The sequence below is a fragment of the Pygocentrus nattereri genome, chromosome 23, assembly GCF_015220715.1.
Source record: "Pygocentrus nattereri isolate fPygNat1 chromosome 23, fPygNat1.pri, whole genome shotgun sequence".
Taxonomy (NCBI): domain Eukaryota; kingdom Metazoa; phylum Chordata; class Actinopteri; order Characiformes; family Serrasalmidae; genus Pygocentrus; species Pygocentrus nattereri.
Genome location: NC_051233.1, coordinates 12,306,015 through 12,330,500, shown reverse-complemented (window position 1 = coordinate 12,330,500; position 24,486 = coordinate 12,306,015). Strand labels below are relative to the sequence as shown.

The following is a 24,486-nucleotide window of genomic DNA, read 5'->3' as shown; positions in this document are numbered from 1 at the left end:
CCAAACTATAGTTCATTTGCAGCTGTTTGTGTATTTACTGAGTTCATACTGAATGCGAGTGGCCTTGGTCGGAGGAGAAAGCACAGCAGCCACAGAAAATATACATTTTTTTTTCTCCAATTGCTTTGGAGTCTTCTTGCCTTGATCCGATGTTTCTTTGGATCTCATTGGCTTTTGCTCATTGCTGTTCCTAGGACTTCTCACCAGCTCAAACTACAACACCGCCAAGAATCTTTTATTTGAAATGTTCAAACATATTTAAAAATTTCAGAACATCTAAAACAGCTTAATTTATCAACGAACTAAAGGATTTTATGCAAATAACAACAAAACTTTGTGCCTGGAGATTCAGTGCTAAAATTATGTAGTGTGCCCTCAGCTTAAAGTGGAATTCCACTTATTCTACAAAATCTCACTATGAATAAATGGTAAAGATGTAAACAAAGTAATTCAGAATGCTTTGATGGAAAATGCTCCGTTCTAGATAAACTTTGTGATTTAGAGTTGTTCACAGTGGTGACTGGAACCAGACATTCAAAGCTCCCTCATAGAAAGGTGTTATTACATCAAATGGTTCCAAGGATGCTGCTTGATGCCTGAAAAATTGTTTTAAATATGTGGTAAACAGAACTCAAAGGCATTTTTTTGGATTAACAATTATTTATCATTGTCAAAACCTCAGACACGCATAGGTTCACTGGTCGCTCTAGATAGCCCCTGGTTCCTGTCCCCAACCCCAACTATAAAGAAATCTGAGTCTGTAACCTTTTGTACAAGGAACTATTTAACATCAAACAATCTGAAAGACTTTGTTTATGTCTCAAAAATTTAATTACACCAATTGAGTTTGAATTGTTCACAGTGGTGGTGATGAGAACCAGACGTCTGATGAGGTTAATGACTCTAAAAGCTCCTTCATAGAAAGTTATCAAATGAAACGATTTCGAACATGCAACCTAATGCCTGAGTTATTGTTTTAGGACTTTTTGAGATTAACTAATTTGTTTAAAATGCATTTATGGTGGAGGGGTACATGCAGCGTGTTGTAAGGCAATATAGTCCCCGATGATTTTTTTTCAGGTTTGTAATTATTTTACCATTATCAACATTATACATAGGAAAACTTAGAAGACATGTGTAGGCATACTAGTCATTTGCTTATGCCTATATTTGCGTTGTAGACATTACGACCCCTGGTTCCTATCACCACCATTGTAAAGAGATCAAAGTAGGTAAGTTTCTTTGCAATGCACCATTTCATATCAAACCACTCTGACTGTGTTTTACATCTGTGTTAATATTGTAGAGAAATATTGTGCATCTGTGTTTATAAGCCTTCACTGTCTGGCTCTGATTTTTGGGTTGCAGTGGGCTTCCTCCGCAGTGGAACGAAACTGCTGTTCCGCAGAAGGCACAGACAGAAGGACCCCAGCTTCAGCCAGTCCCATGAGGACGTCTGCAACCTGGGCAACGACTCGTCCACAGCTTCCTGCTCCTCCAGCAGCCGCAAGAAGTCCGGAAGCTTCTCACGCCGCCTGATCAAGCGTTTCTCCTTCCGTTCGTCTAAAAGCAAAGGCAAAAGTAGCGCCACCAACGGGGGGGCCAACACGGCTGACAACTGAGGGACGGACAGAGAGAGAGAAACTGGATAGACGTGGTGCGGGCGCCAGTCGAATGAGCAAGGGGCAGCTAGAGCGTTAGAAACAGTTCCTGGAAAAAAATGAAGCCTGTGCTCCCTTTTTGGGAGGTGACAGGCATAGCCTTGACCCTCCTTGTCCACAATATTTGACCCAAACAGCCATCGTTGCTTCACGAGCGTGATGAGTACATACGCCTCAGGCGGACACACATCTGTGCTCTGGCTAATGTTTTGTTCAGGGCAGAATTCTCAAAGAAACACCAGGAAAAACAAAGGGATTTGTCTCCTTTTGAAATACCTATTGATTGTCTAAACTGTGGGCTTAATAATAGACTTTAAATAGCTGCTTTCATGGAGGATAAGGGACAGAAGTGAATTGAAAATAGGAGGGGAGTGAAATGCTGTAAGACTTGTTCAGCACAAGGGGGCGACATAAACCAATACTTATCAAAGCCTCCCACATTATGTTGCTATGTGTTTTTATTATTTATTTAATTTTCATCAGTTGCACTTTGAAACTTTCTCTGATTGTTTACAACGCTGGGGAGCTTTTTCTTCTTCGGTTTTCTTATGTTGTGTATTGTTTACTGTCACTGACACTAAATTATTACTCCTTACCACACAAGGATTTGTTAATGAGTTAATTATGGTGAGGCTTATGCTGTGTGCTTTGTTGTTTTGCTGTAGTTAATAGCAAGTTAGATCAACAAATATTAAGCCCTGTTTTTCAAATAGTGGTACTTTCATTGTGGCACCTTCTTCTTTTATAATGTTTGTTAAAAAAAAATACACAGGAGTAGTATGCATATCTAATAATTATGTTTGAGTGAATTTTAGTTGTAAAGATATGAACCATACAAACAGAAGTAAGACAAATTTAACTATGATTAAAAGTTTCTGATTATAAATTATATCAAGTTAAATTTACAATAAGCTATAATAAGTATTTCAGGTTAAAAAAATAAAAAACCTCAGGGGATATTACGAACGGTTTCCATAAATTATGTTAAATCTTTTCAAGCTTACTCACTGCTTAGAGGACAAAAAAAGACACATCCTGGACAGTATGCTCCAAAATAAAAGTTCACTACCATTACTTAAGTCCTTATTTATTTAGTTGCAATAAACTTAGAATGCCCAAAGTGGGTTCCCCTGCATGCATAGCTTAGATGACTCAACCTAAACATGTGTAAATAGCGATATTGTTTAAGTGGGAGCTTTGGAGGAGGAGACCACTTCTCAATTTCACCTTCAAATCTACATAACAGCTAAAATGGCAGACTTCTAGCGGCAAGGTGAATGCTTAACTCAGCTTCTGATGGCTTTAGCTATTCGAGGACAAATTGTCTGACCATTCTCGTTCATCACAAGACAATAGTAAGATTGTTCTAGTAAATGTGGTGCCATGGCCTTGGTGAAAGCTGGTTGAATGAAAATGTAAGCGCTTATCCGGGTCATTGTCTTCTAACCCTTTCTCCATTCTTCTCAATGATTACTTCAGGCCAGCAAATTCCAATGCATTGCCTTTGATTGCAGAGTTGATTGAACATTTATGTTTAAGACACCTGGAAGAAGTCCAACTGATTATGAATGGTTGAGATCCTTTGCTCTTTCCTACCGAAAAAAATAACTACAGAGCCTGAATGAAGACCCCAATCTTACTCTACTATTAGGCCCAGAATGTCAGTCTCTATGGTAATAGTGAGTCGCCTAAAGAGAAAAGAATGCCTCTCAGATATTTGGAGCTTTATAATACTATGTGGTTACTTCAATGTTTAATTTATTCTGAATAAATTATTTTTGAAAAATGCATTTTTTTTTCAGTTTTTTTTTTAAATATGCAAACTGTTGGCTGATTATTTAGTATTGTGCCAGAGCTAGAACAGTGTTGCAATGATACAGTTAAGTACAGATGAGCTAATAAAAACTTCTAATTAGAGAGGCCATATCAATATTGATCAGTATCTAGCCGACACCAACAGAAAATCCTGGATCAGATATTGCAGGGGGGAAAAGAAGGAATCTGATTTAATCCTGTAACAAATATAGCCTGAAATGGCACACACATTTGCATCTAGGTAGCTCTGTGTACTTTGAGCATGATGGCCTAAATTAAGACACTCAGCTTAAGTGGAGTGTTTCAGTTAAGAGTAGTACATTTAAAGGACAAATATTAAATCTGTATACTCAAGGTTTCCTGTCATGTCTGTTTCTAATACTAACAAATGTAGATACAGATGTGAGAGTCCATATGAATTTTAAAGTCCTTTTTGTCCTGCATGAGAATCTGAATGACGTTTTAACACATATAATGCATTTAACACATTTGATATGTTTCAAAGATGTCTTAAAATAATCTTCAGCTAGTTTTTTTGGGGGGAGGGCCGGGGTGTAATCCTGGATATCTCAAAGAAAAGTCTTTGTTGACTTTCCGCCAAAATGTATGGACTTCAAATTCAGAGGGAATATATTTAATTGGTTTGAATTTTCCGCCCAAAGTCAATTGACAGAAGTAAAGGCCAATGGTAGAACAGCTAGACCCTGCCATCCAATCAGCGTGAAGCTTGGCTAGCAAAGCTCTGATTGGCGTTTAGGTTTGCGCTGTTTATGCACAGCAGTTTGCAGCCAATGAAAGCTTACATCCTGTCAGGCTTTTGTCCCAAGAGCCAATGAGAACCTTCTCTGTGTGGACGTGACCAATAGGAATGTGGGGAGGGTCGAAGCGCCCATTTTCAGCCTGTCCTTAAATACTGCACCAACTCCACACACCTCACTCTCTAATTTTCTTTAGTTGAGAGAAGCGAGAAGAAAGCAGCGATTATGTCTGGAAGAGGCAAAACCGGAGGAAAAGCCCGTGCCAAGGCCAAGACCCGCAGTTCCCGTGCTGGTCTGCAGTTTCCAGTCGGTCGTGTCCACCGTCTTCTGCGGAAAGGAAACTACGCTGAGCGGGTAGGTGCCGGTGCTCCTGTGTATCTGGCCGCTGTGCTCGAGTACCTCACCGCTGAGATCCTGGAGTTGGCGGGCAATGCCGCCAGGGACAACAAGAAGACCCGTATCATCCCCCGTCACCTTCAACTCGCCGTCCGCAACGATGAGGAGCTGAACAAACTGCTTGGCGGAGTGACCATCGCTCAGGGTGGCGTCCTGCCCAACATCCAGGCCGTGCTCCTGCCCAAGAAAACTGGCCAGGCCGCCCCGAGCTCCGGCAAGGCGGGAAAGAAGGGATCCTCACAGTCCCAAGAATATTAAACAGTGGTGCGAACTCTGACTGCCTGAACACAAGCCCAAAGGCCCTTTTAAGGGCCACCCAGCTCTTCTGAAAAAGAGCGATTTCCACGGTTTCTCTGTTGATTTGTTTGTTTGTCTTTTCTACGGTTGCCAATAAACGTATTTCTCGAACTTACGCTGAAGCTATTGTTTATTTTGGTGCCTGCTAACTAATCTTCATGTAAGTTCAGGTGGGACCTTATGTTTGCTGATGATAGTTATAAATGGACATAACCTAGCTGAATGCAACTTCCCGCTAAGTCATCATTTCTAGCATTGCTAATGAAGTTAAAGGGTAATTCCACCACCAAAGACGGTTTAAGTGGTTAAATGGAATATTTTTAACATAACTACTGAGCCAGAGTAAGAATCGGTAATAGTGGTAGGAACCAGTCGTTTGAAGTGTTCAAAAGCTGCATAGCCACATGAAGTGCTATGAATCCACTGTCTGAGTTTTCATTTTAATTCATGTTGGAGCAGTACATCACTGCTGTAGAGAATTTTAATAAGTTTCTCTGCAATGTATATGAATGTAGTTCATATCAAAACACTCCAATTTACTTTGTTTAGATCTCATCCAATGAATTATGCAGAAACTTAATTGGAGAACTCATGGAATTCACTTACTAATGTAGCCCAACTTCATTATTGGCTACCTAATTTAAATGAAAGTAAGCAGATCATTCCTAACTGTAACTAAAGTACTTTTATGCATAACAGATATTTCCCCTTAAGCTTCTGCCAGTAGCAACACCAGTCAAGCCACAGAAGATTATACATGATATTTGGTGGAACTAAGGAGATACACTTATGATTTCACTTCTTTAAGCTTCACGGATTGATTGAACGTGGCTGGAAATTCATGATGTCTGATGATTCAATAAATGTACAGGAAACCTTTGGAAAAGAATTTTAGTTTCAGTAGTTTAAGAAGTACAGCTCAGGACTGCATTACCACAATAAGGCACATTTCAAGGAGTAAGAACAACATACATGAAGATTAATCAGCCTCCTGGCAATTTCAGAGGACCCAGGCCACAAATGATATCCAGTACAAGGTCTATCTTACTGCCTGGACCTTTCTTGGGAGAGTGTTACTGTTACAGTCCTGTTTGCCCATTAAACAATAAAGGGCGGTTTCCCGAACACAAATTAGGCCAGGCCCTAAATTAATAGTGCTTATGGGGGTTCACCACTCAAAATCTTTTTTTAGTGCACCACTAGGCCTAATCTGTGTCAGGGCCTCCTAAGGGCTTGGCAGTGGATAGCAGAAGTAGGTAGGCCCAAGTCCACTAAAATAAAGTAGCACCCAGTGTTTTTACAATGACACTGTAAAAGACACTAAAGATTCAGGCTAAATGGAGGAAGCATTTGGGAGTAAACGTGGCTGCAGATTTGCCTGATGTTATGAAATCGTCCCACATTACTAAAAGTAATTATTTTACGGTGGACAAAAGTCCATCACATCGAAAGAGCAGAGACCATCTGACATATAATATGGTTACAAATACTTGTCATAACTGATAAATAAAATGTTATCACAGTTGATATTCAGCTCCAAATGAACTATTTTTGCCTGAGGCTCAGTGTAGACAAGGTACAAATAGCAGTGCTAAAAGAATAATCCTCATGGTGGTCATACTGTTATACGGAGGCGTACAATCATTTTCTTACTTCCAGTTAAACAGCACTGTACTCATCCTGCTCTGGCACTGGATATCTTACATGCTGATAGATACAAATATAATCAGACTATGCATGAGGTGACAATGACTCTGAATGTGGTGGGTGTCTGTATGCAGTTTTCAAGCTGACAGTGTTAAAAGTCTTGTGTGGGTCAGAGATCTCCCGAGGGGCCTGCACACCGCCGTGTCTGAGAAGAGCCATTATCGGGCGTCGTTGAGCTGTCTGGCTGTGGTAAGGATGTCCTTGGCTCCTTTACTAAGCAGAATTTTGGCGAGGACCACGCCCAGCCTCTCTGCAGCATCTAGAGCCGTCTGAGAGATGTTATTTGCTGTTATTCCAACATGGACGTTCTCTTCTGCGCTCTCGGGCACCTGAAATGCACACAGAGGAGTAAATGGTTTCCGCGTGTAAGGCTCACTTCATACTTTTCCAGTGAGGTGACACCAAGTTTTAAAATAATAATAAATTGTGTAAAATTGTGAGGAGTGTGCCTAGAATTGCATTCTGAACATGCATCCTATGTTTACAAAGATTTTTGCCAATCCGATGGAATACATTCCGATTACAGATTAGGACTGAGGTGTTTGTGCTCACTCTGCTCAACAATCTGATGAAAAATCTTTGCATGCTCACTTCAGATAATCCGAACCAAAATGCAATTTAGAGTAAACGTTAACGTGACAGCAAACATCACGTGAGTTTCCAGTTGGCGCGCTTGTGTTTTTAATTGATTTAAAAGGATGTCAGACTCAGAAAAATGCACCTCACATGTACTAATAAAAGAAGCGGCGAGAGAAAGACGTCGTGTCCTGAGACATAAGCTGGACGTCCGTCCCACCGCCATCTTTTAAAGCTCAGAGCATAAACTTCATCTCCTCTGTAGACCAGCTTCTGCTTAACGCGAAGCACATGCGCAGAACGTACTTAGACGTTCCGATTGGAGTGTAATCAGATTCAGGTGTTTACACGGATATTATTGTTCTCTTTAACAGATTATTTACAGGACTACCTACGTCGTTCAATCGGATATAAATTGTTTTCTGAATGGCCTCAATCGGACTAGTCCAGTCGAATTGAGGCCATTCAGAAAACAATTTATATCTGATCGAACGAGGTGGAGAATCCTGTAAATAATCTGTTAAATAGAAGAACAATAGTATACATGGACATTCTATTCCGATTGAGCCATTAGTCAAATTATTAACAGATTATTAGGCTGCATGTACACGTGGCTACTCAGAAACTGCCTTGTGTAATTGGATGAGAGTGAAATTAAGCCATTAGACTAATTAAAACTCACTTAAAAAATGCAGTTTAGCGGACGGCTAGAAAGAATGAGCAACAGAAAAAGAAAATGTGTATGTGTATGTCTAGATCCTAACCTTGTTGTCTAGTTCTATGTTGGTCTGCATAGTTTCCTTCAAGCAGTCGGAACCATCTAGACTGTAAACTGCACCTGTCAAATAAAGCTGCAACCAGAAAAAAGATTAGTTTAGCTCAGATATATGCATGGTTATAAGTCAACAGCACATATTCAGGTCAATCTATCCGAGGTAACATGACTAGCAGCACAATTAAGTGACTGAGACATGACAGGATGCTTTATTCCCCTTAAGTGCAAATTCACTGAGCATATGTGAATAATACTTACCACAGAGTTTTTCATCTCTGTGTACACAGCAACTGGTACACTGCAGCCTCCTTCCTAAGAGCAGAGAGAAGGAGATTTATAATACAAGAAAATAGCAGTCAAACAGTACAAAAGTAGTCAAATCCATTTAACTGTATGTGGGCTGTTTGCTGTTTCAGGGTTATTTGCCACACATATAGACAAGGACAGTCATAGCCTTGCTGCAATGTGCCAAGCTATAGCTAGATTTACGCTTCTTCTAAATACAAAGCAAAACATGAAACCTTTTCTGATCTAAAAGCACATAACCATCCTTTCTAATCATAATCATAAGTGTAAACAATTTTATACCAGAATTTATGCCCAGGTACTGACCAAAAAGCTATATAAAATGGTTTACGCTGAAGCTAACAACTAGTGACCTTTTTTCTTCAGTAAGTGAAATTCTAAGTAGCTAATTCTAGCCTGTTAGCTCTTAGAAAGCAAATACGAAATGATGGATTTTTTTTCCCCAAGTATTAAGTAGAGAAAAGGCAAAATTAGCCTAGCTACAAACCAGCTAGCAACCATGGCAGAGACAGTTAGGGTGGGTCTTTAAGCTAGTTTTCTGCTTTGAGATAAGTGGGGGTAGGTAAATCGTTATATTACAGGTTAAAATTCCCACTGGTGCACGAGATACACCAAAGTAGATCAGGCGAGCTAACTAGCTAACCATGCTCCCAGGCACAAAAGCACTTTAACGCAAAGCTGTACCAATTACAGCTTCACAAGCTGGAAACAGGACCGTCCGATAACCATGTGATGGCAGCAACAGTTCAGCTTTTTGGCTCTTTGTGTGAGTGAGTGAAAACTAACCAGCTGTTTGAGGAAGGCCCTCTCTGCTATACAGCGCAGTACAGTGTCAGGGTGGTGCAAGATAGAAACCATCTCCAGGATGTCCCGGTCTCTCGCCCTCACCTCTATGGCCAGTGCCCCCTGAAAAACAGTTGAGTAGAGTAGAACCGTGAGATGCTCATCTGTACCAATTCAAGTCCATCAACCGTTAAATAGTTCTTAAAAAAGTAGATATAGGTTTTCAGTTGCATTTTCACATATGTGGAGTTAATGTTTACAGGATATGTGAACTTTGGAGTTCTGTGTTTGGGAGCGTAAGCTACCGTCATCCAGGTTTGGGTCCTGATTCATAACCCCTGGCAAGATTTTGTAGCAGGCTTTGGCTGTGCTAGAGGTTTAAAGAGCATTTTTTCTTTTGGAAATAAGAATGATTTTCCTCTCTCGTGCCTTGGCTGTTGCATCAAAGTAAAGCTGTGTCAGGGGCATGAACTCCGAGCAGTCTACACTTCTGTGTACCCCCCATGCTACAATAATAAAAGAATAGCAAGTTTCTTGCTAAAAACTAAATTATTGAGTGGTTTTCAAATGAGAAAAAAAAAAACTAAACGTGAAAAAAAGAAAAACAAAACGAGTTGTGTACAACCGTGAGATGCTTATCTGTGCCATGCCAATTCAAGTGCAAAATGTCAGAATGAACTATAATCTATTACAATAATATGGTATGATGAAAAACTAGCAAATTTCTTGGTGAAAATAAAATTCTTGTGCTATTTCACAAACTAAATCTTAGAGACGTACAGAGTATTTTAAAGTTTTTTGTTTGTTCTGGGATCATATCAGAGAAACTTCAGTATTAAGTTTGTCAGTGTTTGTAAGTGTTAGAGGTAAGATGATAAACAAAGCATTATATGTGAGCAGATCTCATCTGAAGTTAGGAAATCCGAAACTACTCAGTCGATGACAGTAATCGTCACTGTAGTATGCAAAAGGTTAGATGCACCTCTAAATTGAGACTTGCCACTTTGCCAAAAATGCATCAGCAAAGAATCCAACAGTTTAATAATATGTGTATGTATTTCATCCTAAACAGTGCATAGAATCATCAAAAGACTCAGGAAACATGGAGAAATATCTGCGCGTAAAGGAAAAGGCAGAAACCCACACATGAATGCCTATAACCTTTGACCCCTCAGACACAGATTAGTTTGTGTTTTCAGTTCCCAAACTACTTTTGCACAAAACTGAAAGGTAACACAGCAGTAAACATGCTCCTGTCCCAACACATTTGGTTGCAGGCATCATATTTATGAGCATATATTTATTAAAAAAACAAAGTTTATAAAGAGAAACATCAAATATTGTGTTTTTTGTATCATTTTCAATTTAATACAGATTAAACAGACTTTACTGATCACCCCATACTGTTTTAGCATTTTACCTACTGTTTTGGAATTGGGTTTGTATATGATTGCCTTCGTTATGAAATTCTGGGGCATCTGCTCACACTCAAAACACAACAGCAGCATAGCAGTGTTTTGCTCTATAGGGAGGCCGTTGACACAGATGGCTACACAGGTGTTTCCTACGTTGCTTTCTTGCAAAACACAATGATTTCAGGATAAAGCTGTATACGTCTCTTTTTTATACTTGTACAGGGCAAACATAGACAACCAAGCTTAGAATGCATAATCTTGAAATCTAATTGACAATATTGTCCAGTAGCAGCTGTTTTAAATGTAATGTAAGTGTTCGCAGGTCCTGACAACTCACCTGGCCTACAGCATACATGCAGTCTTCAGGGCCCAGGACCTGAAAGAGACCATGTTAAACAGAGAATTAAGCTCTCAGTGGGGAACAACAGATAAAAAGCCAGAGTTTTAAACCAACATCACATACAAATCCTTAATAAATCATTATGAAGTGATATGTTTTCAAAACCTGTTAGCTCCATGCATTCACTAATTCTGCTTTCAGCAAGTCAATCTTTTACCCCAGAACACAAAGTATGTGCTTGTTATACTGCTAAAAAAGTCTTTAATTATCTATGAACGAAGAAGGGATGAACCTACCCGACCGATTCTCCCTCAACATATGATTTATGTACTGAGGGCATGAGTACATACAGAGTTGAAGTAATAAAAAAGAAATGTAATGTTTTACACTTTGACACTCAATTATTTGAGAAATACTGCTGAAGTGATTCCAGAGCTTGCAGAGAAACTTGTTCATGTATGTTACAAGCAGAGTTGATTACTGTAATGTCATTTTTACTGGACTTCTTAAAAAAATTCTACATCTACTAACAAACAAAACAAAAAAGGGAGCTCGTAACCCTGCACTTCAAGCACTTTATGGTCTGAAAACACCTCTGCTTATGTTCTAACACATGATCATAGATCTCTTCCATAAAACACAGAAAACGTGGACACTCTTTATTAAGCTACTATGCACCTTTTATTAGGCTGCCAAGCTCGGTACACACTTTCAAGAAATGTTTGAAAACATATTTAACTCAGCTTTTAATTAAAATCCTTCTGGTAACAATAATATTTTAATTTGTTGATATTGCTTCATACAATTGTAAATACTCACTCTTCTATGTAATGTTTCTTCTTTTATACTGCTGATACTGAACAGGTACTAAAATTATTATGAAGATTCACATGGACGTCTACCTGACTGATGCGGGTTTCCCAGCCCATGCGCTTTAAACCAGCTGCAGCCAGAATGATGGCAGCGTAATCATCCTTCTCATCCAGCTTCCTCAGACGAGTGTTCAGGTTTCCCCTCTAAATCAGCCCAGTGAAGGATCACCACATATATATGAACACTCATGACTGCAAGCACCCTTTGGGTTCCTACTGCAATCAAAACACTTTACTTTAAGTTTGGAATGACCCATCATATTAGAAATGGTAGGATTTTACAATAAGTAAACACCAGAAGTTAACAGCAATATTACATATTTCGTTATACTTTCATTAACAAATTATATGGCTTTATAATCATCTGTAGCTCAGCTTGTCATTCTGATCATGTCTAATATTTCTCTCCAGCTTCCTACAATACTTTTAAAAATGGAAAGTTGTAGAGAATCACCATATTAGAATAACTGTATACATATATTTGTAAGAGTATTCAACTTCTAAAAGAGAAAGTACACAGTGCATTTTACCCACACATGAACATGCAGACAGACACTTAGTGAATCACCGGGTGAGAAAGGATACAATGTTTTCAAATTCCAGTTGAGGGAATCTCTTCTTAAGCTGGGCCGCTCTGCGGAGTGAGCTTGTGCCAATCACACTGAAAGAGGACACCAAGGTCAGAATGGGTAAGAGCTCTGAGCACTTTCTGGCTTAAAAAGAACTTTCCAATCCTAGGCTGTGAATATGATGCTAGTTATTCTAAGAAATGTCTATAAATGTTCTACCTCTTTTCTGGCAGACCATCCAAGGTGAGTCCAGCATTCTTTGGATGAAGCACCACAGCATCATGGGGATTTTCACGTCTGGGAGATATCCACAATGTCAAGGTCAGTACTCATGAAAGCACCGTCATACTATTCAAATTATTTTAAAATGAAGCAGCTTGGTTGCATCTTTTGGTGCTTGGACTACTTTGCATTAGGTGCATTAGACTACTTTGTGTCTATGGAAAGCTGTTTTAGCTGTTAGTCCACCATTTTTTATATCAGCAATTCAATGAAATCTGACATCAACTTATAAAATATCCCAATTCACCCAATAATATTTTAACCTGTATTTATTAAATTTTCATCAAAAAATGCTCAGACTTTGTTCTAATAAATCTTGTAATTGACTTGTTACTAGGAAAAATGTTGCTCTTACATGTAAAAGTTTTCAATGGTCATTTTAAGCAAGACATAACCAGAATTTTATCAAGTTAAATTTATATGGGTCTTTGATTAAGAGCTAAATCGGCTTGCCATACCTCCTGCAACTCACATCAACCTTGCTTGAAACTTGAAACTTGCTTTTCAAAATTACATAGCAAGATCATTTTATGTCCTCTTGACATAAAAATGATACATATGTGCAAAGTAACACTTAAGAGTTTTTAATATGGCAAGAATTCAAAAGAGAGAGACATTAACTATTACTCTTACTAACTAGCAGAATAATACAAAGTGTTTGCTTTCTGTAGCTCTTAAGTCATAGGAAGGTTATGTTTCAAGAAGCTAGCAATTTGCCACTATTGCATTTGCACAAAAGTTTCACCATATAAAGCCTTAAAAGCGCTAAAACGTACTGAAGAACAGCGCCGATAGTGAAGCCAGGTGGCAGTGAGGTAGGCAGGTCTTTCAGAGAATGCACTACAAGGTCCACCCTGGTGAAAGAAAAAGCATAAATTAACAGAACAGAAATTAGTCAATGTCAGTGAGAAAACAGTTACATTTGACATTTTCTTCTATTTTCTGTTTATATAATTAGCACATTTTACACACACACACACACACACACACACACACACACACAATATATATTTATATATGAGAGAGAGAGAGAGAGAGAGAGAGAGAGAGAGAGAGAGAGAGAGAGAGAGAGAGAGAGACGGTAACTGTGCAGTGAGACATGTTAGAGTCTTTAAAGCCCATTCTTTGCCCCATTTGTTTCAAGCATGTAAATCATAAGCCTATAGATTAAGAAGAAAAACACACATGCCCATATGGAAGAAAAATATATGTTATGCTCAAATGAAAGAATTTCTGAATATTTCAAGACATATTTGAAATATAAGAGCATTGTGCTTTATGTACATATATGTAATAGGATAATTTTTTTTTCATATTTCCATTTGTCAAACATATATGGAAAAATATTACAAACATGACACATTTTAAAAAATATATGGAAATACATTTCAGATGAGATCAATCAGATTTTTGAATGGAACTGCGTATAGATATAGTATATTCCAATAGGAAAGACAAGCTATGTTTAAAAAGCTGAAAAAATAAACAATGATTGTTTAATTTTAATTCCATGATTTTTTTTTTCATATTCCATAATTCATCTCTTGAGATGTAAACAAAATGATTTAGAGTGGTTTAATATTAAATAGTGAGAAACTTTAATTTCCTTTATAGTGGTGGTTAATGCAAAATGTGTATCCAAATAAAATGTAATTTGCCATCCAAAATCACAGATGAACCTACACTTGTTTTGTTTTATATGCCACGTAATACATGTAATAAAACAGTGATAAATGTTGAAAAGTTTTCTTTGGGGGCTATTTTGTTTCACAACATCCTGCATGTACCTCTCTGCCATGTATTTAAAAAAAAAAAACTTTGAAAAACATTCTCAAACCTATCGTCATCATAACAATTTCATGTAATAAGCTTCTGTGAGGGAGCTTTTAGAGACATTAAACCCTTTTGATGTCTGGTTCCTATCATCACCACTGTGAACAATTCTGACTCTGTAAGTCTGTAGAATCAAGCATTTCACATCAAACCACTCTGAATGACTTTGGTTATATCTTAAATGAACTATGCCAAAATTCAGAAAAAAAAAACAGTGGAAATCCCCTTTAAGATTCCAAACTGCTATGTTAGAATCAGCTGCATGTTTTCACAGCAGAGGGTGCTATAAGCCCAACAAAAGAAGTTCCAAGCCAAATGTTTAAGCCCAAGCTTTGGTTCAAGCATCTTACAACATAATTAACAGGGCAAAGGTCTGTTGTTTTGTTATGCTGATTCTCAGTGATGCAGTTTAAGCAAAATCTAATCCAGCCTGGTCACTTTATGGGCAGGATACCACAATAGCACTTCAGTTCAGGCACAGCGGATACGGCTTACTCGTTTCTCTCAAGGGCATTCTCCAGTTCTTTGGTAAATAAGCTCTTCTCTCCAATCTGGAACAACAGCAAGGAAGATACATTTCCAGCAGCTATTAGTTAGAACGTAGCTGTAAGACTAATTTTGTGTAATATATTAAAACACACCTAATCACAAAGCATGTTTGTCAAGTTTGTCTGCAGTCCAAAAAAACTATTTAAGAAACATTTGTGTATTCAGACTTTAGATATTTACAAATATTATGTTATGATCTAATTAAACCCAAAGCATTAATTAAAATAGTATATATATATTTAGTAATAAACTAAATATATATACAAAATTGATAGGGTACTATTCAGAGGGTTCTATTGGGAGGTGGGTGTCCTAAACCATAACCCTTAGACTTCTGAATAAAATATTTATACATTTTTTGTCTTTTTTTCAAAGATCTTTTTTGATTTCTTTTAAAGTGACGTTGAAAATTTTAGATTCATCATAAATTTAAATGTTAAATGAAAGGCCTTTCCAAAATGCCATTCAAGTTTTCATGTCACTACTAAAACACAGTTTTAGTTCATAGGCGGAGCCTTATTTTAGCCACACCCTGCATTTTATACTAGGAAGTGAGGCTGTATCCCTGTCTCTCATAGCCACATGGTAATCAGTTAGATCCCACTGTTTTGAAGTGAATGTGTCCGAAAGTCTGAAAATTAGTGTCACTACTGAAACACATTTTCAGCAATTAAGTGAACTTTTCTAATGAAAAATATTATGATTTTATGTCTGTACAACTGTTAAAAGCTGTGTTTGCTAATCATGTACTGGCTAGTGTTTTTTGAGTTCTGCTCAAAATTAGCCAAAATTGTCACTACCGAAACATTTGTGTCTGTAGTATTATGACTTTTGATATATTTGGTATTGATTTGGTAGCAACAAAATAGAATGTTCAAATCATTTGTTTCAATAAAATTTTATTAACGTATAAGGTCACTCGAAGTGAAACGATTTTAGTCTAAAGTCCAAGTCTGTTAAAAGTCCAAAATGTGTTTTTGTCCACTTAGTTTAAACCAAAACAGCTCCAGAGCCATTGATAAAGGGATAAAGCAGAGATGAAACCATCTTAAATCATTTACCCAACTTTTGAGCAGCTATAAATTATATTGCTATTATAGAAATTGAGTGATGTGCTGATAAAATTATTACTTTAGTCAGGATCCTCTGAAAAGGAAGCAGTTGGATGTTATCTTGTTCCTCTTTTCACAGAGCTGAAATGGACTTCATATTCGCCAGCTTTTCAAACTACACTAATCAAACTCACACTCTTTCCTACACTAAATGACCCTCAAGACAATTATGATGAAAAAACACAAAGTCGAAGACTTGATTCTGAGCATTTAGACTCAGAGTCATTGGCCAAGAGTTGACCCCGAGTGCCACACCTGTTGGAGGAGAAGAATTAAGTTTTTTTTTTAATCAACTCTTTGGAACCAATTCGAGTTGAACCGACTCTGCGAAATTATCCATATAATCTAATTTATTAAAAATAACAGTAACAGCATCAACATAATTACGTAACAGCAAACAAACTGCCACAGAAACACCAAGTATGACTGTTTGTAGAAGGCAGTAATATAAACACAGGGTTGAATGATGTGGGGAAAACATCCAACTGTGATTACAATTTAAAAGCAGTTATTTTTGCAAACTTAAGCTCCAGGCCTTTTTACATTTACAGCCTTTGGCTTACAGTTTACAGTTTGATCATTTTACACTAAAAGGCAAAGGTAGTATTAGGAGTCTTGCCCAAGGACTTTTATTGGTATAGTGTGTGGTGTTTACCCAGGCAGAGGATTGAACCACAATCTACAGCATAGAAGGCAGAGGTGTTACCCACTACACTACACCAACCTTTTTCAGCCAAAACAGCACATCTTTTTCTTTTATTTTTTTAAAAGCTGAACACTGAATGAAGTCATGCATTCACAAGCCATACATTATTAGGTTTATTCACTTGTTAAGATGTTGAATAATGTAGGATATAATTTTTATTTTATTTAATTGCAATTTCAGTAGCGAAACGATTATTCATTCAGCCCTAAACACTGGGTTTCTTATTACTGTATTCACAGTGCTCTGTTATGTGTAATATTATCTATTTTATGTGTATTATTACCTTTGATAATGCGGTGTCAAGGATTTTGTCTCCGATTGTCGACATGGCAACTGAAACACATAGGAAATGTTTAACAAAACGTAATTGTGCCCACTGACTCCATTTCTGACATCAGTGCTGATCTACTTTGACACAGACAGGAGGATTCATCACAGGAGGAGACGAGAGGAATGGTGTCGATTACACAGTCCCTTTAAAACACAATCGCTCAACTGTCTGAAAGGGTTGTGGAGAAAAGAGCAGCAAAAATGGAGAAGAGAGAGAGAGAGAGAGAGAGAGAGACAGAGAGAGAGAGAGAGAGAGACAGACAAAGAGAGAGAAAGAGAGAGAGAGCGAGAGAGAGAGAGAGAGAGAGAGACAGAGAGAGGCAGAGAGAGAGGAGCAGACGGAGAGAACAGTGGTGAATGGGACATGAGAAGAAAATGAAGAATGAAATAAACACAGACAATAAGCAAATAAAAGAAACTGGATCGTAGAAACATCCAGAGAATATTACACTGTGTCACTATTAGCTACAGAAAATTGACCTTCTTTAAATAAATTAGCAGTGATTATTTCGCAAGCTGTATGATGATTATGCATATCTGAAATTGTCCTACTGATCTCTCTTACAGCAAGAAATAGAGTCCTCACAGAGACACAGATTCATGAGCATTTTTGCCAGATGTTTCTGTAATTAAGCCTCTATGAATTTCTATTTTGTGGCTTGTTAAAAAGCTTTGATTGACAGACCTAGAAATTTACAGATAATATTCACTGACGTCGGCCTTCGTTTATTTCATTCCTAGTCAAAACAGTCAGTAAGCAGAGGTTGCTCATTTTTAAAAGTGTCACGAAAAAAAATCTGAAAACATTTTTAACAGAAAACTGCACAGAAGCCTCAACACCTGAAAAGATCACACTTTTCAGTATTTAGTGTGTCCACTCTGTATTTATTACAGCTTCTTTTCTATACATTATTATTGTGACATTCCTTTTTGTAGACTTGCTTTCAGTTTCTCAAAGAAACCTGCAGGGAAATTTCTCCACACCTCCTAAATTCTGTCTTAGAAGTTGATTGCATTTTCTGCTGCCTGCAATCCAATTAATCCCAAACCTATTTAGCAAGTCTGTTTACATGCACTTAATAATGAGATTATAAATTGATGTATCATAATTTCAGAAAGTTCAGTGATTATCTAATTCCTGACAAAATCAGATTTCCTGTGGTTATCGGATTCTTAACTACATATAAACATATTCAGTGATGTTGAGGACTAGACTTTGGAGTGGTCAGTCAAATATTCTGACAACAGCAGCAGCTTCTTTGTTTGATTTGCAAATTTTCTTGCTTTGTCTTTTTCCTATTCTCTCAATAATGACTTATTGACATCTGCCAATTCTTTCAAACCTCTAGCGTTGGATGGTCTTCTCACAGTGGAAGGATGACAACCTGTGGATTTTTTTTAGATCTGGAGCAACAGTGAAGCTTGATTTCTCCTATCTGTCAAAGACGAAAGCTTTAAGTGTTGTTTATCTGAGAGTGATAGTTGTGTTGGTTCTCCAGGTCCTGCAGAGTTAGAAGCCCCACTTTGTCAGTAACTTTTAATTATTTTTGAACTCCAGTTTTGGGAACTGTTCTTTTTTTTTTACTTTCTCCTTCCTTATGCAAGTAATTCCATTTGAAATTTCCCAGAAATATGTGCTGATATATGAATAACTCACACATAATGGCTGTTTTGACTGGAAACGAAATAAAGGAAGGGTGGTCTCTGACTTCTGCACAGGCCAAGTTTCAGAGTCTCATACCTATCTCCAGCTGCAGGTCAGGATACAGCTCCTTCAGCTTCTCTGCCACACTGTCCGTCTGGATTCGAGCCAACTGCAACATACACACATCTCCATCAGTGAACACAAGAATCAACAAGATCTGCAGTCATTTACGACATTTGGCAGACGCTCTTACCCAGAATGACTTACAATTTTACATTTTGCACACAGGTAGGCAAAGGTAATGTTAGGAGTCTTGCCCAAGGACTCTTATTGGTATAGTGTAGGGCACTTACCCAGGCAGGGATTGACCCCCAGTCTATAGTGTAGAAGGCAGAGGATTTACCTGTCAAAATATTTAGGCTAATTCTTCAAACAACACCAAGAACCCTGCAAATCAGCAAGATCTACTACCTTTCAAAGTGTCAATGTCTTCAACTTTACAGGAGAATGTATGTTAACATAGGGGTGGGAAATAGGATATTTACAAGAAATAGGGCAATAAATGATATCACTATGGACCTCTCTGAGCACATTGTGGATAAGGTCAGTATTTAGAGAATAACTATGTTTCATTACAAAGAGAGTTCAATTAGACTTGCTTAACTGTGCCCAGTACAGTTTGTGAAATGCTAAATAATAAATCACTGTATTTACAGTTTGGTATTTTTTTTAACGTGGCTCTATTGTGTTTTTTGTCTTCCAATATATCAAACTTCAGGAAATCTAAATACTGTGATATTTATTGTGTATTGTGAAAATGAAAAATATGGTGATGTTATATTTTTGCTTTATCACCCAGCCTTGCTTTGCAGAAGAAGTTCATTGCGCTGTTTATATTTAAACAAAGTCATTGTTTGCTCCTTTGTAGAGAAGCTTACCAAGTCACAACTGTTCAAAGTAGTGGTGATGGGAGCCAGATCTCTGACTTATTTAATGCCTCTAAATGCTACCTCGCTGGAAGTTATTCCATGAAATGGTTACACATCTTGTGCCTGGTGTCTGAGACATTGTTTTCCAGTAGTTCTGAGAGTAGGCTTTTACCCAAGAAGTATATATACACAGAAATAAATAAAATGCATTCATGGAGGGATTCCCAAAGAATTTTTTTTTCAGATTTACTTATATTACCATTATAAACATTCCACATAAAAGCTTAACAGTATATAAAACTGCTATATTTGCATTGTAGACAGTGTGATCCCTGGTTCCTATCAGCACCGCTGTGAAGAACTCTTTTCAAGCTTCTCTACAATAAACTATTTTATACCGAAGCATGTTCTGACAGTAATGTTATCTTAAATGAAGTTTATGTTGTTCAAGTCGCACTGTGTAAAATGGACTTGGTCACTCCCAGCAATCTCTGTATGGACAGATGAAGATGAGCTCTTATCTGATCACAGCACGCTGTCCGACACGCCCGCTCTCATTCATCTATCCACCCTCAGCTCCTAACCGCTCTTTAAAAAAGTGATTAAACTAAGTCAAAGTAATAAAACTGTTACCCGTTATTAATGCATGTTCTTCACTTATTGATGCTTCAAGAAATACAGGATGAGAAAAAATGTGAAATTAGGTCCTTTTCAAGTATACATAAATTAAATTAAATGACCCAATGACTTTTTTCTTTAACAAGAACTCTCCAGTTAAAATATATTCTAAACATGAGAATCATTTTCTAAATATTAGAATCAACCCATTTCTGCCTCTATGGAATTTCTCTGTCTTTGTGCTATGCATTTTTCCTTCGGTACTATTAATGGAATTAATGGAACAGAAGCTTCAAAACTGGGATTTTATTGCTCATTAGCAGCTTAACACAGTCACAACACTTTACACACAGAGAGCCAACAAAGTCCTAGTTAATCTGATACAGTCATGGAGGAAAAAAATATTTTTTGATAACATTAATTCAAAATATCTATCTATTTCACCAGCAGAACAACCAGTGGGGGGCCTGCAGAAAGGGGCTAAGCTTGCACAATAATGTAAATTTCGAAAAATGATTATCACTTGCAGACTTAATATCACGATCCAATTTTAGTTACAATGAACTACATGTGAGCATCACAGAGCCCTCTAGCTTGCAGGTTTCTTGATGCTTTAATTGCCAAATTCCTAAATATAATTACCACGTAATAACCCACTGGAATAGCATCTAATAGCGCTTAATTTATAATGTTATCTACAGTATATTCTGCACAGACAGCATGTAGCATCAGTAGCGCTGCACAAAAATAAACTGTGACCTGTGCAAAAGTTATGATGTTATATATGTTGGTTTTTTCCCCCAATATGTCTAACTCCAGTGTCATTTGTGCAATCTGTATTTTAAAAGAATTCTGAACTGTAAAGTCTGAATTGAAGAGTTGAATCTTGGTGATTTTATAATGAGCTGAATCATATCCAAAAGAATCATAATCAAAAAGGTCAGACATTTACACCACTGCAGTGAACAAATCATGTTCTCACCTGGCTTTTCCTGGTTCCCATGCGAATAACCCGGGTGACTTTTCCATTTCCTTCCTGCAAGAAAGAAGCCAAGTTACAAATCTCATCCAGGTGCCACGGTCCAATAACCTCAGCACCTGTAGGTGACAAAGGCCAACAAAACTCCTCCAACTCACTCTTATGTACTTAAACGGTCCTTCCATTTTAATGTGGTTGGCAGTTTAAGCGTTTAGACGGTAAAGGATGATGTCCCTTCTTGTCCGAGGCCTAACTAATGAATGAACTCTGGGGAAGGAGCTCAGAAAAGAACATACTCTCATCCTGAAGGGCCGGAGTCCCCACGCCCTGCGTCTTCTGGACAATGCTGATAACTCATTGTTAGCTGTGTGGAGTGTGTGGCGTCAGATACACACACATTTCTCCACAAGACTGCTACTGTTCACTGCTATTCAGTCATCTTAACTGACATGTTTTCTTGAAGGAGGAGGTAGGATAGCTTAACAGCCTCTCGGCTTGAGGGGACAGCACCACAGACAGCCTCAGTATCTCAGAGGTGCTGCCAGTTTCATCTGACTGACTGAGGCTGAACGATAATGCAGTGTTACTAAAATACAACAAATCATATACTATGTTAATAATAAATAAAACGCAGAATTCATGCATCTGCATGCTTGCAAAACATTAATTACCAGATTTCCGGATCCATCACTATCACTGTTTAAAGGAGAACTCCACCAAAGCTTTTAAAACTTTCTGCAGAATAACATCATTAACATGATACAGGGTGGTTTGGACTGATATGTTTAGAGAAACTTAAGTTGTAAAAATTGTTATGTGGTTATGATAGGAACCAGACATCAGAGGAGTCTGATGCCTCTGAAAGCTCTGAAAGAAGTTATTTCAAGCAGTGGTTATGATATCTGCATGTGTGAAAAACATTTTGGTCTAAAAAAAAAAACAAAAAACAACATTTTAATCAATTTATTTTAATGTATTTATAGCGGAGGGATACGTGAAAGGTGTTCAAAGTCTAAATCGTCCCCAAGTCCACTTTTTTTTTTTTTTTTTTATGAGAAAAACTCAGAGGGGACGTGTAGGGATCTCTGGTTCCTACAACCACCGTTGTAAAGAACTCTGAGTCTGTATGCTTTTTGCAAATAGACCACTTCACATCAAACCCCTCTGAATTTCAAAAAGTGGCAAATCGGTGGCGTTCCCCTTTAAGAAATCCGAGTCGGTAAGTTTCTTTACAATGGACTTCACATGCATTTCATATTGAAACACGTTGCATTACTTTGTTTACATCTGAAATGTGAAGAACTTGTGAAAAGTTGGTGGAATTCTCCTTTGAGTGTAACTAGCGAGTTGATGTCGGTCACTTACAGCGCTTCAGAGTGCAAGTCACGGCTAAAGAGTGAATCAATCTGCCTTTCAATCATATCGACTGAACAGCCCAACTGTAAACTCACAAAATTCATACATTCCCAAACAGGCCATTTCAGCGTTACACCAAGAAAAACTTCAGATAAAATCAAGGGAAGTGTTTCCTTCCACCGCGCTTCTACAGAACCCGCCTTTTCTTCACGACCCTCCAATGGATGATGGGCAGTGAGACGTCAGCCAATAGAACGGCTCGACTGCTTTTACTGACGTCTGGGACAACCAATCAAAGGCCAACACTGGCTATTCGTCCTCAATCACAAAACTCTGGTTAACTTACTGAACTCGTGCTCGCTTCTTGAGACATTTTCCTTTCTGAATGAAATGTCCAACGATGAAAACAGTCGTCCCGTCTCTGTCATGAAGAATTCCCAATCGTGTAGGCGAAACAGCAGCGGGAATTTCACATGTATAAATGATTTTGAATACTCCCGGCCGGCCACTACCAACACTACAACCGCCAGTCGTGACCTCGTTTGGAATGTCACTTCCCTGGTGAGAGGAAGTTCGATTCAGTTTACCGAACCGACTCGTTCGAGTGGCCTATTCAATTAATCGATTCAATCATTTGTTTACATTAGTTAAGGCAACTTTATTCTCATCCCTTTCATATACAGTCAATTCAGGTAATGTGAGACACTTTTTGGAAATTGTTAGAATACGCCATCAAAACTGCTCCTCTGCCTTTCTATGCTAAACATGTTGATATTTGTTGAACAATGAATCACACCGGAACACACACACACACACACACACACACACACACACACACACACACACACACACACACCTAGGGGCAATTTAGCATGACCAGTCTTTGGACTGTAGGAGGAAACAGGAGAGCACCGGAACATTTAAAAGACAAAATGATTAAATAAAAATGATTTTTAAAGATGGAAGTGTAGCGACTTTTACTCCCTCAAAAACATCTGAGTTGTGACTATGACGCCATGCACCAGATATTAACCAATAGTACTATGTTTCTCCAATTGAGTGAAATGCTCAGCCAGATCAGAGACCCTCACTAAAACCCTCTGTCACTTGTAGATAGGAAAGAAAGAAAATGCCTCGTGATTTCTGAGACAGTTTGAGAGATAAAATGGGATTATAAATTGTTTCCCTTTTTAAAATGCATTTTCCACAAATAGTTTTTTATATGAGCACAGACGTTTTAATAGTATTTTAATGACTATTAGGTTAATACCTTCACCTATAACCAAAGAACAAGCATTTACATATCATTTAACACATTAAGGCACTTCGTTCATTCAGTTCTCAACCTTTTACACATCAAGGCCCTCTTTTATCACTAGAAAGCATGAAGGCCTACAAGAAGACAAAACTCAATGCTTTGCTTAAAAATTTTATTTATGGGAAACTCAACACAGTGACATGTTGAGGCTACTTTTGCAACATGTATAAGTGAACATAAAATATCAGCATAATATTGGTGCAAGTGGACAACTGAAAACTGGTGTTTCTGGAGCAAAAAAACTGCAGAAAGCTGCCTTTGTGCGCTGAAGTTGCGGGGCTTGTATTCCTTTATATGGTTAAGACAATTATTCATTCACTGATTTTATGACAAAGTCACAGACCCACTACAGACCACTGGCTCCCTTAATATATGCTCATGGACCACCAAAGGGTTCTTCGGGGGCCACTTGTGGTCAATGGCCCAATGGTTGGAAAACCCTTACGTAGTTGTCGCAAATACTTTGATTCAGTTTGACTCGGTTCGAAATGTTTATTGAAAAGAACCGGCTCAAACGAATCGATTCATTCACGAGTCGGACGTCGCTACTTCCGTCTCC

The 24,486-nt window shown here is 38.0% G+C and overlaps 3 protein-coding genes across 9 annotated transcripts in view; 2 read left to right on the top strand and 1 right to left on the bottom strand.

The window, feature by feature from the left end:
• Positions 1 to 3,451, top strand: part of c2cd2l (c2cd2 like) — a 33,716-nt gene extending 30,265 nt beyond the window's left edge. For 2 of the 4 annotated variants that reach the window (XM_017701751.2, XM_017701749.2), the window contains exons 15-16: positions 1,182 to 1,232; positions 1,369 to 3,451. In XM_017701751.2, coding sequence (XP_017557240.1) covers positions 1,182 to 1,232; positions 1,369 to 1,622 — 305 coding nt within the window. In that variant the 3' untranslated portion in view covers positions 1,623 to 3,451. The remainder of the gene's footprint in view (positions 1 to 1,181; positions 1,233 to 1,368) is intronic. The other 2 variants (XM_017701753.2, XM_017701752.2) reach the window with 1 other exon arrangement.
• Positions 3,452 to 4,365: 914 nt separating this feature from the next.
• LOC108429707 (histone H2AX) lies at positions 4,366 to 5,042 on the top strand. Its single transcript, XM_017701651.2, has one exon. It carries the CDS (start codon positions 4,460 to 4,462, stop codon positions 4,886 to 4,888), a length of 429 nt encoding a protein of 142 aa, XP_017557140.1. The 5' UTR covers positions 4,366 to 4,459; the 3' UTR covers positions 4,889 to 5,042.
• An 802-nt stretch (positions 5,043 to 5,844) lies between these two features.
• The window catches only part of hmbsa (hydroxymethylbilane synthase a), a 22,337-nt gene continuing 3,695 nt past the window's right edge, over positions 5,845 to 24,486 (bottom strand). Inside the window, exons 1-14 of one of the 4 annotated variants that reach the window (XM_017701761.2) lie at positions 22,956 to 23,157; positions 21,257 to 21,310; positions 18,824 to 18,896; positions 17,036 to 17,085; positions 14,881 to 14,936; positions 13,329 to 13,406; positions 12,490 to 12,567; positions 12,287 to 12,362; positions 11,732 to 11,845; positions 10,827 to 10,865; positions 9,078 to 9,197; positions 8,244 to 8,297; positions 7,975 to 8,061; positions 5,845 to 6,963 (exon numbers count right to left, since the gene is read on the bottom strand). In XM_017701761.2, the coding sequence (XP_017557250.1) occupies positions 6,793 to 6,963; positions 7,975 to 8,061; positions 8,244 to 8,297; positions 9,078 to 9,197; positions 10,827 to 10,865; positions 11,732 to 11,845; positions 12,287 to 12,362; positions 12,490 to 12,567; positions 13,329 to 13,406; positions 14,881 to 14,936; positions 17,036 to 17,085; positions 18,824 to 18,896; positions 21,257 to 21,310; positions 22,956 to 22,982 (1,077 nt within the window). In that variant the 5' untranslated portion in view covers positions 22,983 to 23,157 and the 3' untranslated portion in view covers positions 5,845 to 6,792. Of the gene's footprint in view, positions 6,964 to 7,974; positions 8,062 to 8,243; positions 8,298 to 9,077; positions 9,198 to 10,826; positions 10,866 to 11,731; positions 11,846 to 12,286; positions 12,363 to 12,489; positions 12,568 to 13,328; positions 13,407 to 14,880; positions 14,937 to 17,035; positions 17,086 to 18,823; positions 18,897 to 21,256; positions 21,311 to 21,411; positions 21,531 to 22,618; positions 22,708 to 22,955; positions 23,158 to 24,486 lie in introns of those variants that run through there. The other 3 variants (XM_037533538.1, XM_017701762.2, XM_017701763.2) reach the window with 3 other exon arrangements.

Coding starts and splice junctions, on each gene's coding strand:
- LOC108429707 (XM_017701651.2), top strand. CDS start 4,460: ATGTCTGGAAGAGGCAAAACCGGAGGAAAAGCCCGTGCCAAGGCCAAG.